Here is a 15,128-nt window from a genome sequence, read left to right on the forward strand (position 1 = left end):
ATTTACCTTTAAACAATGATTAATCATAACAACAATGAACAAATAGCTATAGAGGTTTTCTAAACACCTTGAATGTGTTATACACTTGAGAACAATTGGCATTACTCAGTTTCAATGAAAAAAAATCTAAATTGAATAACTTTCAGCATGATTTATTTATTAATCATCATAATTTTAATCATGATTGACTTAAGGTTCAGGAAATATTAGATTGCAAACATCAGACATTATCGAAAATGGTTTGGGAACAGTTGATCAGAACTTACCATATACACTACCCGCCATAAGTATGGAATCGCATAATCTAGTATTGCAACACCTCAGTTGAATATTGCAGCACCTCCCAAAAAGTTTAGCATCACCCGTAAACGACTACACTAATGACGCAATATCTTGGAAACCCTACTTTCTAGAAAGCTGCGGTCTTCAGTAAAGTTGTTCAGAAGCCAAACGGCGTTCATCAGCTGAAATTTTCAATGCGCCATTTTGCCGCTACGTGGTGCTAGTGCGCATGTAATTTGGTCATATTGTAGCAGGTTCTAGCTCATGATCCCGACCACCTAGAAAGTTCATGTTTTCAGCAAAGTTGTTAAGAAGCTTGAAAGCAATATTAGACAGCACTGTTTGGTTAACAATTCTGCCACTACGTGGCGCTAGTGTGCTAGTGTGTCAACTCTCCCTTACTCGATATTGAAGGGACCATTGAGTTAGGGAGGTGTCGAGTTACAGAACACAAAACCAGTGCAACTGCGATCCAAGGGACCATCGAGTTGGCCATGAAAATCAATTTCTACTATGGTTCTCTAACTCGATATCGAGATAGGGAATGTGGAGTAAGGGAGAGCTAACTGTAGTCATGTTTAGAAGGCTCTAACTCATGATCCTGGTCAGCTAGAAAGTTCGTGTCTTCAGCAAAGTTGTTCAAAAGTTTTAAAGCAATTTGAGGTAACAATGTTTAGTTATCAATTTTGCTGCTACGTGGCACTATTGTGCATGTAAATTTGGTCATATTCCATTAGAGTGTATTTCATAATCCTGTCTATACAGAAAGTTCGTGTCTTCAGCAAAGTTAATCAGAAACTGGAAAGTAATTTTAGACAGCACTGTCAGCTAGCTATTTTGCACCTACGTGGCGCTAGTCATATTCTAGAAGGCTCTAGCTCATGATCCTGGTCAGCTAGAAAGTTTGTGTCTTCAGCAAAGTTGTTCAGAAACTTGAAAGCAATTTGAGATTTAGTTTTTTAGTAGCCAGTTTTACTACTACGTTGCGCTAGTGTACATGTCAATTGGCCATATTCTAGAAAGCTCTAGCTTATGATCCTGATCACCTAAATTAATTTGTTTCGTCAGCAAAATTGATCAGAACAATTTTACTGAGGACATGAACTAAAGAGCTGCCGCAAATTGTTTCCAAGCTTTCAAACATCTTTGCTGAAGTCACGAGCTTTCTAGGTGGTCAGGATCATGAGCTGGAACCTTCTTGAACATCATCATATTGACAAGTACAAGCTAAACAATGCTGCCTCAAATTGGTTCCAAGTTTTTGAACAACTTTGCGGAAGGCACGAACTTTCTAGGTGGCCAGGCTTATGAGCTAGATCCTGCTATAATATGACCAAATTACATGCACACTAGCGCCACGTAGCGGCAAAATTGCTAACCAAACAGCGCGCCTCATATTCCACTCTAGCTTCTGAACAACTTTGCCGAAGACACGAATTCTCTAGGTGGCCAGGATCATGCGCTAGAGCCTCCTAAAACATGACCATATTTGCATGCACACTAGCGCCACGTAGCGGCGAAATTACACATAAGAAATTTCACCTAATGAACACCATAAGGTTTCTAAACAACTTTTCTACAGACCGTAACTTTGTAGAAAGTAATGATACCGAGATATTATCATCATAGATATAATTCCTGCAGAAATGCCTCCAGTGATTTCTTCATAGATTCCTACAGTAAAATGTTTACTAGGATTTTTTAAGAAATTTCTCAAAGAATTCCTCCAAATGCTTTTCCAGGAATTCTTGCAATGATTTCTCCAAAAATTTCAGATATGATTCCAATGATTCTTCAAGCGATTTCTCCTGATATTTCTCCAGAGATGTCTTCCAAAATTCTTCCCGGGGGTTACACTAGGACAATCTCTTCAAAGATCACTCCGGATATTTCTCCAGTGTTTATTCCAGAAATTCCTCCAAGGATACTTTCAGGGATTCCTCCAGGAGCTATTCTGGAGATGTCTTCAGTTATTCTATAAGAATATCCTCCAAGGATTCCTCCAAGCATTACAGAAACTTTACAAGGATTTTCTACAGGGATTCAACCAGAAATTACTTCACGAATTTCTCAAGGGATTCCTCAAGGATTTCCTCTGAGAATTCTATCAGGGAGACCTCCAGGAAAATCAACGAATGAGTTTCTCTAAAGATATTCCCCCAGAATCTCTCAAAAGATTTGTTATGGGCCTCCTCCTGAGTTTCCTCCAATATTTCCCTTAGAAACTTCTCCAGAGATTCCCCCATGAATTCCTCTGGGAAGTGAATCAGAAATTATTCTAAAATTCTTCCAGGGATTCCTCCGTGATATTTAATGGAACTCCTCCAGAAACTCTTTCCCTGAAGTTTTTTTTTAAGAAAATCTCTCAATAATTTCCTGAAGAATCCGACAGGGATTCTTTCGAAAAATGCATCGAGAAATCCCTGATGGATTTCATGGCTGGCTGAATACCTGTAAAAGTTTTTGCAGGATTCTCCGGAGAGATAGCCGAGGAAATTTTTAGAGGGTGTCCTGCAGAAACCCCTGAAATAATTTTGAGAGGAATCCATGTAGATTTTTTGTTAATAATCGTTGGAGAAATTCCTGAAGATATTGCAGTACAAATCTCTGGAGGAATCCTTTAAAAAAAATTTGTAGAAAAATCCCTAGAAGAGTCTCTGGAAAAATTCCTGCACATAAATACAGAATTAACTGGAAAAATTTCTGCAGAAATCTTTGAAGCATTGCTATATATTGAAGTATACTGCTGAAGGGATCTCTGGAGGAAACTTTGGAGGAATAAAAAATAAACAATAATCTCTGGAGCAATCCATTAAGAGATTTTCCTAAAGGAAGAGATTTTCCTGGATGAATCCATGTAAAGATTTTTAAAAAAGGATCAATGTATAGAGACTATCTGCAAAAAAAAAAATCGTAGGGTAATTTGAGTAATGGGGAAATCTCTGGAGAAATTTCGAAAAAAAATCTGGGATGAATCCGCGGAGGAATTTTTGGATGCCCGAAACGAATCTTTGGAGAAATTTCAGAGGCAATCCATGGAGGAATACTTGCTAAAATCCTTGGAGTAATTTATGTAGCAATTTTCTTTTGGATATCCTGAAGTAATTTCTTATATAATCCCTAGAGGAATTTCTGGTAGAATACTTGGAGCGATTTCTAGAGGAATCTCCGGAAAAATTCCTGAAGAACTACCTGGAGATATCTTTGCATGTATACTTGGAGAAATTCCTGGATTAATCACTGAAATCTTTAAAAAGATTGTACTAGTTTAACTCCTGGAGCAATTCCTGGAAGAACTCCTGGAAAAGTTCTCGCAGCAATCCTCGGTGAAATTGCTTGAGGAATCCCAGTAAAAATTTTACTGAAGGAATCCATGAAGGAATCACTGGAGGCATTGCTACAGAAACTGTTAGTGTAATCTGTGGAGGAATTCCTGCGGATATTTTTCTGTAGGAATCCCTGGATTAATCTTTGGGAATAATCTTCTTTGGGAGAAAAATTCTGGCAGGGATTTCTTGGAACTCTATTTGAACTGGTACCAAAATTGCGATTGCGGCAAAAGTTCTTATTCGCCAGCGATAATACTTCTTTTTAAATAAAAAAAACATGAATTATGACTGCTTACCTTTAGTTTTGACTGACCGTGGGCTTTGCTATAAGTTCACGAAGGAAATCAGCGTTTGCCTGGAACGTTATAAAAATGTTTGTCCTAAAAACTTAGTTTGAAATGATTTCAGTGCAGTCCTTGGATTTCGGATAATGAAAACGAAAGAGCAAGTAGACTTCAAAAATGATCCACTCCATAGTGCAGGTAGAATCTTGAAATAGCGATGGTTTCTAACGAGAACATGCAACACTTGGATTTAAAGAAATGCCAACCATCATATTGCTTAATAATAAAAAGAAAAGAAAACTATGAATGGTATTTTTTTAAATTCACATGTTGGAAGCAGATGCAACGAACTTGCAAATTATGTTTTGATATTTTGTTCGCTACGAACGAACACTATCCCTTTTCTCTCCCAAACGCAAAGCATTCTATCTCTACATGTGGTCTAAACTGGCCATAAATGAAATCAAAGCGTAAGCCGATAAACCTGCCGTCTGTTTCTCACATGACTAGAACCGATTGTCAATGCTGTTCTTGGGTTCAGTCGTTGCTAGTCGATCGACAGAACAGCAAGTTTCAGTGCCAGATCGGTTATTTATTTTTGCTGTGTCGCAATAATCGTTATCGCTCCAAGTGCAGAACAAAACCAGCAACGGTGGGCGTCCAAAATGAAGTCCCTCGCTATCGTGGCTTTTCTCCTGTTCGGGACAATCCACTCGATAAATGCCGTTATCTACGAAAAACATTGTCTGATTTTTGAAGAATCGTACAACTTCGACGAGAGCCGGGTGAGTTTACAAAGGGGGAATTCACTTCTAGCCGGGGATTCCTCTGGGCAAATGTTTACAGTATGGACCATAAAAAATGCCAATATATGTTTCTACTAACCTTATTCATGTATTGAAGCAAAAACGATCAAAGGTTTAGTTTCGTGAGAGACAGCATAAGCATTTTGTTGCATGCTTTAATAATAAACTTTCCGCATTCAAAAATCGTGTGTAATTGTTGAAAATATAAGTTTGTTCGGCTTGATTGCATTGAGGAAGACTTAGTAGAGTACCAGAATTATGATTTGAAGAGCAATTGCCTCTTATGGCTTTGATGTGCGAATAATAATTATGTCAAAGTTTAAATACTTAGGTCTATTATTCTCTTCTATTATCAAGCATGGGCGAATGTAGCAGACAAGGTCTGTGAATAATCATACCATATCGATTACGTATTAAAGTTTTTTTTACCAAGACCGGAAAAGCATAGAACGCGATATGATAATTCTCGCATTTTTATTGGGCCATACTGTAGTATTCCATTCACGATCGACGTGTTCACCCCCGTTTTGTTTTGCAGTATGCCGGCAAATGGTACGAGATTCGTCGTCTGTACGATCCCAATGATGTCGAGCTGGAGGATTGCGTCCAGGAACAGTACACCCAGGCGGAGGACGATAAGCTAAATTTCGACATTTTGCGCGCGGTGCAGGAAGGCCCCACAGGGGAGGTGATTTACTCAACGGGAACTGCGACGCCCAAGGTGTTCCGCAATTCCAAGGTGCCACAATTTATTGTGCGTTACAATACGACGGACCCGGCCGATCCAGGTGAGTGCCTTAGTAGGTAGATCGGTGTTTGTAAGATTAATTCTCGTGGGATTGCGATTGTGTGTTTATCCGCTGCCGGTAGCAGCAAACATTGCACTGGATGTCATTAGAATATGGCATTTCGCGCAAATTTACAATGTAGTTATCTGCCGGTGCTGTAATTATACACAGCAACGGGACAAGCGGAATTGCTTATGTTGATTGTTGGCAAATCGATAGCTTATGAATGCACTTGTGAAGCAATAGATTTGAACAATAATTGTTATTGTTATTATCTGAAATTCTGAAAAGTAATAATCTGTTATCGCTATCAATCTTGAAGCCGAACATTCTTTTTGCAATCTCTCATCGTAATAGGCTGTTTTTCATCACGCTATTAGCGTATTAGTAATCTGTCATGAAACGGACTACTTTTTTGCACTGAAGTATGCAGTGCGGGAATAGTCATTACCTAACTGAAACCAGTGCTGTAATGATTCATTACGCAACGCTTTCTCATTACGCAACGCTTCCTCATTACGCAACTGTTTTAAGTTGTCCTATGGATCATTACACAATAATTTTTCAGAAATTGTAAAATAATGGGGAATGCATTCCAATATAATTTCTGATACCCTCAAGTGGTCTTCTACGAAATTGCAAAAAATGTTGTACGTAAATCGTTGCAGAACTCGATTTTTACAGCACTCGTCGTAATTATCCTAAATTTAAATTTACGACTCGTGCTGTAAAAATCATCATTCTGCAACTTCCGGAGTTTTTCCAGAGATTAGAATAGGGATTCGTCTAAGGATTCCTGCAAGAAAATATCTATATGGATTCCTTTAGAGATTTCTTTTGGAATTCCTGTAGGAATGGTTTCAGCGATTCCTTCATAGATTTCTCCAGTACATTTTTTTCCAGGATTTTCTTCAAGAATTCCTTCAGGACCTATTTCAGGAATTCTTTCAGGAAAGCTCCAGAATTTCTCCGGAGATTTTTCTGGGCATTTTCAAGCGATTACTTCTGGTATTCCTTCAGTGATTCCTCTAGAAAATCATCCAAGGTTTCTATCTCCAAGGTTTTCACCAGGAATTTCTCTTACAGTTATAGTACGGCAAGTTCTTCAAGAATTACTCAAGATATTTCCGTAGTGATTTCTCAACAATTTTCTCCGAGGAATCCTCCACGGATACATACACAGATTGGGGCTGTCAATTAATTACTTAAGGGTTTATAGGGGGAGGGGGAATTTGAAATTTCTTACGCGCCATATAATTTATTTTTTATTAACATACAAAAAATCTTATCAGTGGGGGAGGGGGAGTTGGAAAATGCCCAAAATTGCCTTACGTAATAAATGGACCACCCCATATTCCCTAATAGTCCTCTCGAGATTCGTCCAGGAATTATTCCGGAGATTTCTTCCGCTCCAGGAATTCCTCTAGTTGTTCTACAACTCACAAATTCCTCAAGATTTTATTCTAAAAAAAATTCAGAGTTACCACGAGGAAAATCGCTACATGACTTATTTTATTGATTTCTCCAGATAATCTTCGAAAGACTCGTCAGGGATTTTTCCAGGGACTCGTTCTGGGCCTCCAAAAATCCTCCGGGGATTTCTCCAAGAATTTCTCTTGAGATTTCTTCAGAAATTCTCGCATGAATTCCTTCAGGAATTTCATCAGAAATTATTCCAAGAGCTACTTTAGGGATTATATTAGGAAAATCTCTACAAAAATGCATCCAGTAGAAGCTCTGCATAAATTCCTTTTGGACAATCCCATAGAGCCCTCCAGATCAATGAGAGATATGCCTCCTATAGTCCTTCAGAGATTCCTACAGCAATTCTTGCAGAGTTTTCTTCAGCTTTTCCTTCAAGAATTTATCAAAGGATTCCTTCAAGTTTCCTCTAGAAATTGTTCCAGTGATCAGCTGGTAGAGAATCGACTGCATATTATAATGAAATATGATTTCCTTCTACGCAGTCTTGACCCCTCTAACGGCAGCCTAATTTTAAATATTCAAATCGCTATAACTTTTTTGTTTCTCGATATTTTTGCACCACATTTTTACATACTACAAAAAAACTCTTCTAGTTTTAGAATACGTGTAGATATTGATAATTGGTCATCTGGATCCGGAGATGTATTCAAAAATTTCTTGAAGGACCGACGCGTAGCCATAACCCACGTAAACATCTCAGCCTACAGAATTTTTATCGTATTCGAATATTTACTCCTTGGAATGATACATTAATGCGAGTATGTTGTAGGAAAAGGTAGCAATCTGGTGCAGCCTCCTTTGAGTAATGTGCATTTATGTTTCTGGTACCACTCTTGACAAATAATGATCTTGAAAATTCTTAAAAACTTCATATCGTAGTTTTTAGATTTCTCCAAGAATACTGAACCGATTTATATGTTTTTTTCAGAGTATTACTTATTATATATCCTGGCAATGTATAGTCCACATTTTATTTTTATTTTTTGATAAATTGATCAAAAACAACATTTTATATGGAGAATATTGGTCCCCCAAGGAACATCGGAATATTTTCAAAACTAGATCACCAATGATTGATATCGGCATGAGTTCTTAAACTAGAAGAGCTTTTTGAGATCTTGTGAAGAAATGTTAGAAAAATATCGAGAAACAAAAAAGTTATCGCGATTTAAATATTTTTTTAGCGGTAAAATATTAAGCTGCCGGTAGAGAGGTTATATTATTATAAAAAAGCCATTGAAAAAATTAAGAATGCGTAGCCGAAAAGCATATTGATTGTTCCCTCCATAGGCTCCTGTAAGAAATTCCTCCAGGGATTCTTCCAGGACTTTAGCCGGGGGTTTTCTTCAAAAATAACCCTAGATTTTTTCTAGACGTTCCTCTTGGGATTGATCCAAGAATTCCTTCAGAAACTTATCCAGGGTTTTCTCAAAAACTTTTTCAGAAAAGGAGGTTCTAGAGGAATCTCTAAAAAAAATGCCATGGAAATCCTGAAAAAAATTATATTAATTTCGATGAAATCTCTGGTGGAAATCATGGACGTATCTCTGTAGGAATTTCTAGAGAACTTCTCGGAGGAAGAGGCCCAGAACGAATCTCTGGATAAATTTCAAGGAATCCCTGGAGGATTTTCTGAGAAAAAAATCCTTGGAATAATTCATGTAGCGATTTTCCTAAAGATATCCCTGGTCGAATTCCCAAAGGAAACTCTTGAGGAATCCCTATAGGAATTCATGAAGCTATTTCTTGTAGAATCACTAGATGAATTTCTGGTGGAATCTCCGGAAGAATTTATGGAGTGATCACGACTATAAGAGGAAATACTGGATAAAGCACTTGGGAAATATCTGGAGTAATACTTGAAGAACTTGTTATTTGGAGAAAGCTTTAAAGACATCCCTGTAGAGATTTCCCTGTGGGTATTCTTAGAAGTGTACCTGACCAGATGACCAGATACGGAAGAAACAAGATTACAGTGAAACCACCATCAGTCGATGTTCCATGACTCGATATCGACTCATGGAACCATACTAGAAACAAAATTTCATGGTTACTATGATGGTTCCATAGGATTCTTGTTCCATGACTCGATATTTCCAGGAGTCGATGATCCCTTCAATACCGACTCATGTAGATTTCACTGTATAACCAAATGTGTTGCTTCGATATAATTAATTATTTTATCACCTGTTGTTATAAAACATGTACCGTTAGAAGTTCAAATAACAAAAAATGTAACAAAATTTACACCAAATAAATAAATAATATAACAAATCCTATTAAAATTACAGCAGAATGATTACATAATATGTTTCAGCGTTGCAACAACATAACAAAATTATTTTAAATTGTGTTGCTGTATGAATATTTTTCACAACCAACTCACAAATTATATGGTAAAAATATAACATATGTTGTAATAAATCTGTTACAAATATGTAACAAGTCAAGAACAATGTCGTTTTGTTAACAAAATTATATCAACTTGTGTTATTATAAAACGTCGCACAATGGGGTAGATCGCTGTTTTCGACGGCCAAAACCTCTAGTACTCTAGTATGTACCCTAGAGGTTTGGTGTCTTCGACAAAGTGTTTTGGAATAACTTGTACTATATTTTGACACATTTAGATTTGATCTAGATAAGTGAAAACTGATTTTGATCAGTTTTATCTTTTGATAGGAGCGTCCTAGCAAAAAACTTTCTTCTGCAAAGTTGTTCATTGAGGCATTTTTGACATTCCTTCGGAAGACACTTACACTCTATCACTGACGTGTATTACGATATATGGGAATTTAGAAAAAAAGGTCAAAAAGTCAATTTTGACCATTTTTTTCATACAAAAAAATATGTTAAAAAATATTTTGTCATCAAGTATCAGAAGCTTAACTATAACAAAGTAAATTTACACCATTTATTAGCAAAATTTTTAGATTTAATTATGTTTTTGATAAAAAAAAAAGTCTAAAAATAGTGTTTTACAAAATCCAGGATAACTCATGAAGCGGCAGATGGCGGCAGCTAATTTTTTGTATACCACTAGTCAAGAACATAAGTTTCATTGTCCCGAAGAAAGAAAAGTGGGGTCACGTGGGGCTTTTTTGTTGTGGTGGTTTACAAACTTGATGGAAATATGTTAAAAAATGCTTATATATGAGAAACTTTCAATGAAATTATATTTTTCCTATGTATTTCTGTTGACGAAGTGATTTGAAAAAGTCATCACCAAACTGGTATCGTATAATATGGCTTTTATTAAACACACTTCTATTACTCTAATAAAATTCAAAGGATAGATAGATAGGTAGATACACATATGGGACGATTTATCTTGAATTCCGTTTAAAAGTTTAGAGATGACTTCTTCAAAACATTTCGTCAATATGCAATATGTTTCAGAAATACATTTGAAAGATATAAATTCATGAAAAGCTTCACAGATATAAGCATTTTTAAACATATTTTCATCAAATTTTCAAACCACAACAACAAAAAAGTCCCACGTGGCCCCACTTTTCTTTCTTCGCTACAATGGAACTTATGCTCTTGGCTAGTCGTATACAAAAAATTAGCTGCCGCCATCTGCCGCTTCTTGAGTTATCCTGGATTTTGTAAAACACTAGGGGTATTCACTTAAAGTAGCGTAAAGTGAGATATTAGTGATAAAACATTTCAAATGAAATATTGCTTTACTGGCCCCAGGCGATAAAAAATAAGACGTATATAATATAGTTACCCAACCAAATATCAGGATTGTCAAATGTTTGTTTATTTAAATTACGAACTTTTATTCGCAGCCGTTCAACTTTTGCTTTACGGTACCCAGAGTTTTTCCCGGACCGCCACCGAAGTTCAACGAATTGTACCTACTGATGCCACAAAACTCCATATTCTACTTATTATCGTCAAAATTACTACGACTGCTTTTGAATAACTCCCTTTCCAAGTGAATCCAAATAAAAATTCTTATTTGTTTCAGAACCGAAAACAACGCGGTCTTAAACCCTCAAATATTCAAACTCCAAACGTCTTTACCGACTAGAACCAAATTCGATGGCAAACAGTTGGAGTCAATGCGTGTTGCGTGCAGTTTGGTTAAGATTCAGATATAATAATACTTAGACTTCTCGCATAACCTTTGATCTAGCCCTGAATGCCATTGGTCGCCGAGTGTGCGGCTCCTTGTTTCTAAGCAAATTAATGGATCAGGCTGAAAACTATCACCACTTAGAGATAGCGGAGAATGAAGAGAAGATCTTCATCGTAACATTGCTAAATAACGTGGAAATCCACCCGTATGCTCAATAACAACAAGGATCACAAATTGTGCGAGACATAGCTTTCTGTCACCAAATGGTAACATTCGTTTCTCATCTCACTGTGACCATTCAACAAAACGAACAATATCCGGCAATACTGCACCTTTTTCATTTGAAAGTATTTGTTCTTTGTCCATGTTCACATTCTAACGTATTTTTTCCCCAGCCATTTTCTAAAAAAATCTCTCGAATCTATGGGCTACTCGCATCAACGTTTTCCAGTTGTTTTTCATGCTTTGTCATACTGGGTTCCGAAATTTGTTGTTTATTTGTAAATAACGTACCTATTTCATGGTAGTTGCTATGATGACCAATGCATTCTTGGATCGGTTGACTGTTAAATCTCAACAACTTGAAATATTTCCTTAGCTGCTTACGCAATTTTTTGAAATATTTGAAATAACCAGTTTATCACCATACACGCAGGGATTTACGCCGTTAAGTGAATACCCCTACTATTTTTAGACTGTTTTTACCAAAAATATAATTAAATCTGAAAATTTTGCTAGTGAACGATGTAAATTTACTTTGTTATAGTTAAGATCCTAATACTTGATGACAAAAAAAGTTTTAATATTTTTTTATGAAAAAATTGTCAAAATCGATTTTTTGTCTGTTTTTACTAAATTGTCATATATCGTAATCCACGTCAGTGATAGAGTGTAAGTGTCTTCCGAAGAAATGTCAAAAATGCCTCAATGAACAACTTTGCAGAAGAAAGTTTTTTGCTAGGACGCTCCTATCAAAAGATAAGACTGATCTAGATCAGTTTTCACTTATCTAGATCAAATCTGAATGTGTCAAAATATAGTACAAGTTATTCCAAAACACTTTGTCGAAGACACCAAACCTCTAGGGTACATATCTAGAGTACTAGAGGTTTTGGCCGTCGAAAACAGCGATCTGCCCCAGTGTGCGTCGTGCTATCGCGCTGTTGTACTTTTACAACAATTCTGATTTATAGAATAGCAATAGAATAGCCCTATTGCAACTGGACTTAATATTTCGATTTTTTTCAAAATTTATAATTCTGATTCCTTTACAGTCAACTCTTACTTTTTTGTTTCTCAATATGTATTGAGTTAGAGAACCATAGTAAAAGTTGGTTATCATAGCTTCCTTGATGGTTACTTGGATCGCAGTTGCACTGGTTTTGTGTTCTGTAACTATGGTTACATATTTCTCTGGAGCACATAAATGTACTGACCACGGTGTACTATATTGAGAAGGTGATATATTCCGAAAATTGACAGCTACTTGATGACGTCATTCCTATCCATCTGGAACAAATTTCCGGATGGTATACGGTACGATCGGAGCACCGTCACATGTTTGCAATCAAATTTGATGTTTACACTAGTAAAGAGCCTGCCTTGTTAATTTTTATGTCATGTTACTGACGAGTCTCCAACAAAACCGTCTCTCAGCTTATCGGAATATCAGTGTGCTGCGCTTGTAGCAGGCTCACGAAAATTCTGAAAGCGCCCGAAGAGACTCGCCTCATGCGCTACGGCATGCCAACGGTATCAAAGTTTAAACTCACTAAACCGGTAGCAGTCTCCTGTTGTTACTAATCTTGATATCATATATTGTTGGTTGTCCAAGCTTGGAATACAGTGATGTTATAGATAACAAATTGATTAGGGTAAGTGTTCCCTTAGTTGTGGGTGTTCCTATAGTTGCGGTAGTGCCGTTTTCACTGATTTTATTACATTAGCCACAGAACAGACACTACCAATCGACGTCTTGGCTTGTTGATACACGGAATAATTGAAAAAAGCGTTCAAATTGCTTTAAAACTGATGAAATATCACAAAAATTGCTAAAACTGTTCTTGCTTGTACCAATAGTTGCGGTAAAGTGTTCCTATAGTGGAGGATCCCATTAGAAAACAACGGATACCGCAACTATAGGAACACAAATTAAAAATATACCGCAACTAAAGGAACAGTGTACCAATAGTGGAGGTATTATTTTTCACTGACATGCCGTGGATTACTGCGATGAAATCATTTTTCTCATTAAGTCAATGGTCGTTACTTCCCGTTACAACATTAACATGTACATTAATTGCGCTTTTTGAATTTAGGCGGTTAAATGAACTTTAATAGTGCTTAGTACCTCCACTATTGGTACATCTACCCTACTTATTCTGAAATTTACAACAAAAATGAACATAGGTATTTATTACTTGTAATAAATAATATTAAATTATGAAAAATGGTTCCTAATTGTGATGTTAATATTTGAATGAATTCTAGCCTTAAGGTACAGATGAATCGAAGCCAAACCTCAAATTTTCAAGAGAACAAATCTAGAGAACCGAACACCCGTTTGAGCTGAAAACTTAATCGATTGGTCCCCACCAGCTGGTGACCAATCGATTAAGTTTTCAGCTTAACGGATGTTTGGTTCTCTAGATTTGTGATCTTGAAAATTTGAGGTTTGGCTTCGATCACCTTAAGCTGATTCACACCCACACAACGGAGTTTGCGAGCTGCTCTGGAGAATTTGGCTGTGAGCCCCCGGAAACCCCTCCATTTTACCGTAATAACATGTATTCAAAGTGCCGAATATGCCAAGAGTTTCTGAAACTAGACAAGCGTGTCTTTCATTTAGGCCCGATAGCATTGAAATCCTATGTTGTTACTTTTAACAGGAGCTTCCCTAGGGGTCTTTCAATATATTTTTTTCCACAAAAAAAAAATTGGCGGATTAGAAATTGCTGAGTTATTTAATTCAAAAGAGAGATTGGCTTACGTTTAAGGTAAAAATCGATCCAATATCCATACTAAAATTCAACCGCGTCAATCGTTTCATCAACTGTTCTAAATTGTAACAATAATCGATTTGTATGTCTACTCGTTTTCCATTCCAGACACATCGATGGATGTCGTTCAAACGGATTACCTCAACTATGCAATCGTGTATTCCTGCAATCCAGTCAATACGACCACGGTATCAGGTATGGAAATAGTATTACAGTAATAGTCACAACGCTTTCAAGTTTAGGTAAACCACTGTTGTCCCATTTCACAGAATTTGCATGGATCATCTCCCGTGAGCCGGTTCTCAAAAAGCATACCGCAGATTTGATCAACAAGTTCGTCGATGTCCATTTCAACCATCCGGAGCACAAGTGGCGCACCACCGAACAGTCGGACAAAACCTGCAAACCAAATACTCTTCCTCCGAGCAGTGCTGCGATTCGAACCACTTTGTATAGCAGTTTGGTGCAGATTACCGTCGCTTTATTGGTGGCGAAAATGCTGTTGTAAAGTGGAGCTAGTGCATGAATGATAATAGTTATGTGTAACATGGAATCTCATTGTACAAATATGATGTTACAAAAATTGAAATGGAGGGAAAACTTCATAAGAAACAAATAAACAATTATGGTGATATAATCGCTGGAACATTTTTTTTCTTTTGTCACTTCCCATTTAAATGTTTTTACCACAAACACTCGTCAAATCAAAATATTTTGATCAATTATCATGTCATTTTTTTATAAGATAGATCAATAAATTTGTTTTTTGTTCAATTAAGTTGAGTTAATTGAAAGCGTTTCCTTCTCTTATAAGCAGGTGAAATCATTTCAGTTTAACCTTATCAAGATGATAGTGTTTTCTAACACATAACACCTAGATTTAAGATATGAATGTGAATTTGAACGATACTTATATATAATTTAAGAAAAAAAAATAAATGAAGACATTTGTTTATTTTCATTTTTTTATTTTTTGACAATTTTAGGAAAATGGTGGAGCAAAAGTAGATTTTTTTTTCCGGACTAAATTATTCTTAGAATACCATGTCAGTTTTCCAAATTGCA

At 36.5% G+C, this 15,128-nt stretch overlaps 1 protein-coding gene across 1 annotated transcript; it reads left to right on the forward strand.

Annotated features, from left to right (window-relative positions):
- The first annotated feature begins 4,344 nt into the window (after positions 1 to 4,344).
- LOC5572148 (apolipoprotein D) lies at positions 4,345 to 14,700 on the forward strand. Its single transcript, XM_001660175.2, has 4 exons — positions 4,345 to 4,680; positions 5,240 to 5,489; positions 14,172 to 14,258; positions 14,333 to 14,700. Exons 1-4 carry the CDS (start codon positions 4,561 to 4,563, stop codon positions 14,569 to 14,571), a joined length of 696 nt encoding a protein of 231 aa, XP_001660225.2. The 5' UTR covers positions 4,345 to 4,560; the 3' UTR covers positions 14,572 to 14,700.
- Positions 14,701 to 15,128: the final 428 nt, after the last annotated feature.

The sequence above is a fragment of the Aedes aegypti genome, chromosome 3 (genome assembly GCF_002204515.2).
Source record: "Aedes aegypti strain LVP_AGWG chromosome 3, AaegL5.0 Primary Assembly, whole genome shotgun sequence".
NCBI classification, from domain to species: Eukaryota; Metazoa; Arthropoda; class Insecta; order Diptera; family Culicidae; genus Aedes; species Aedes aegypti.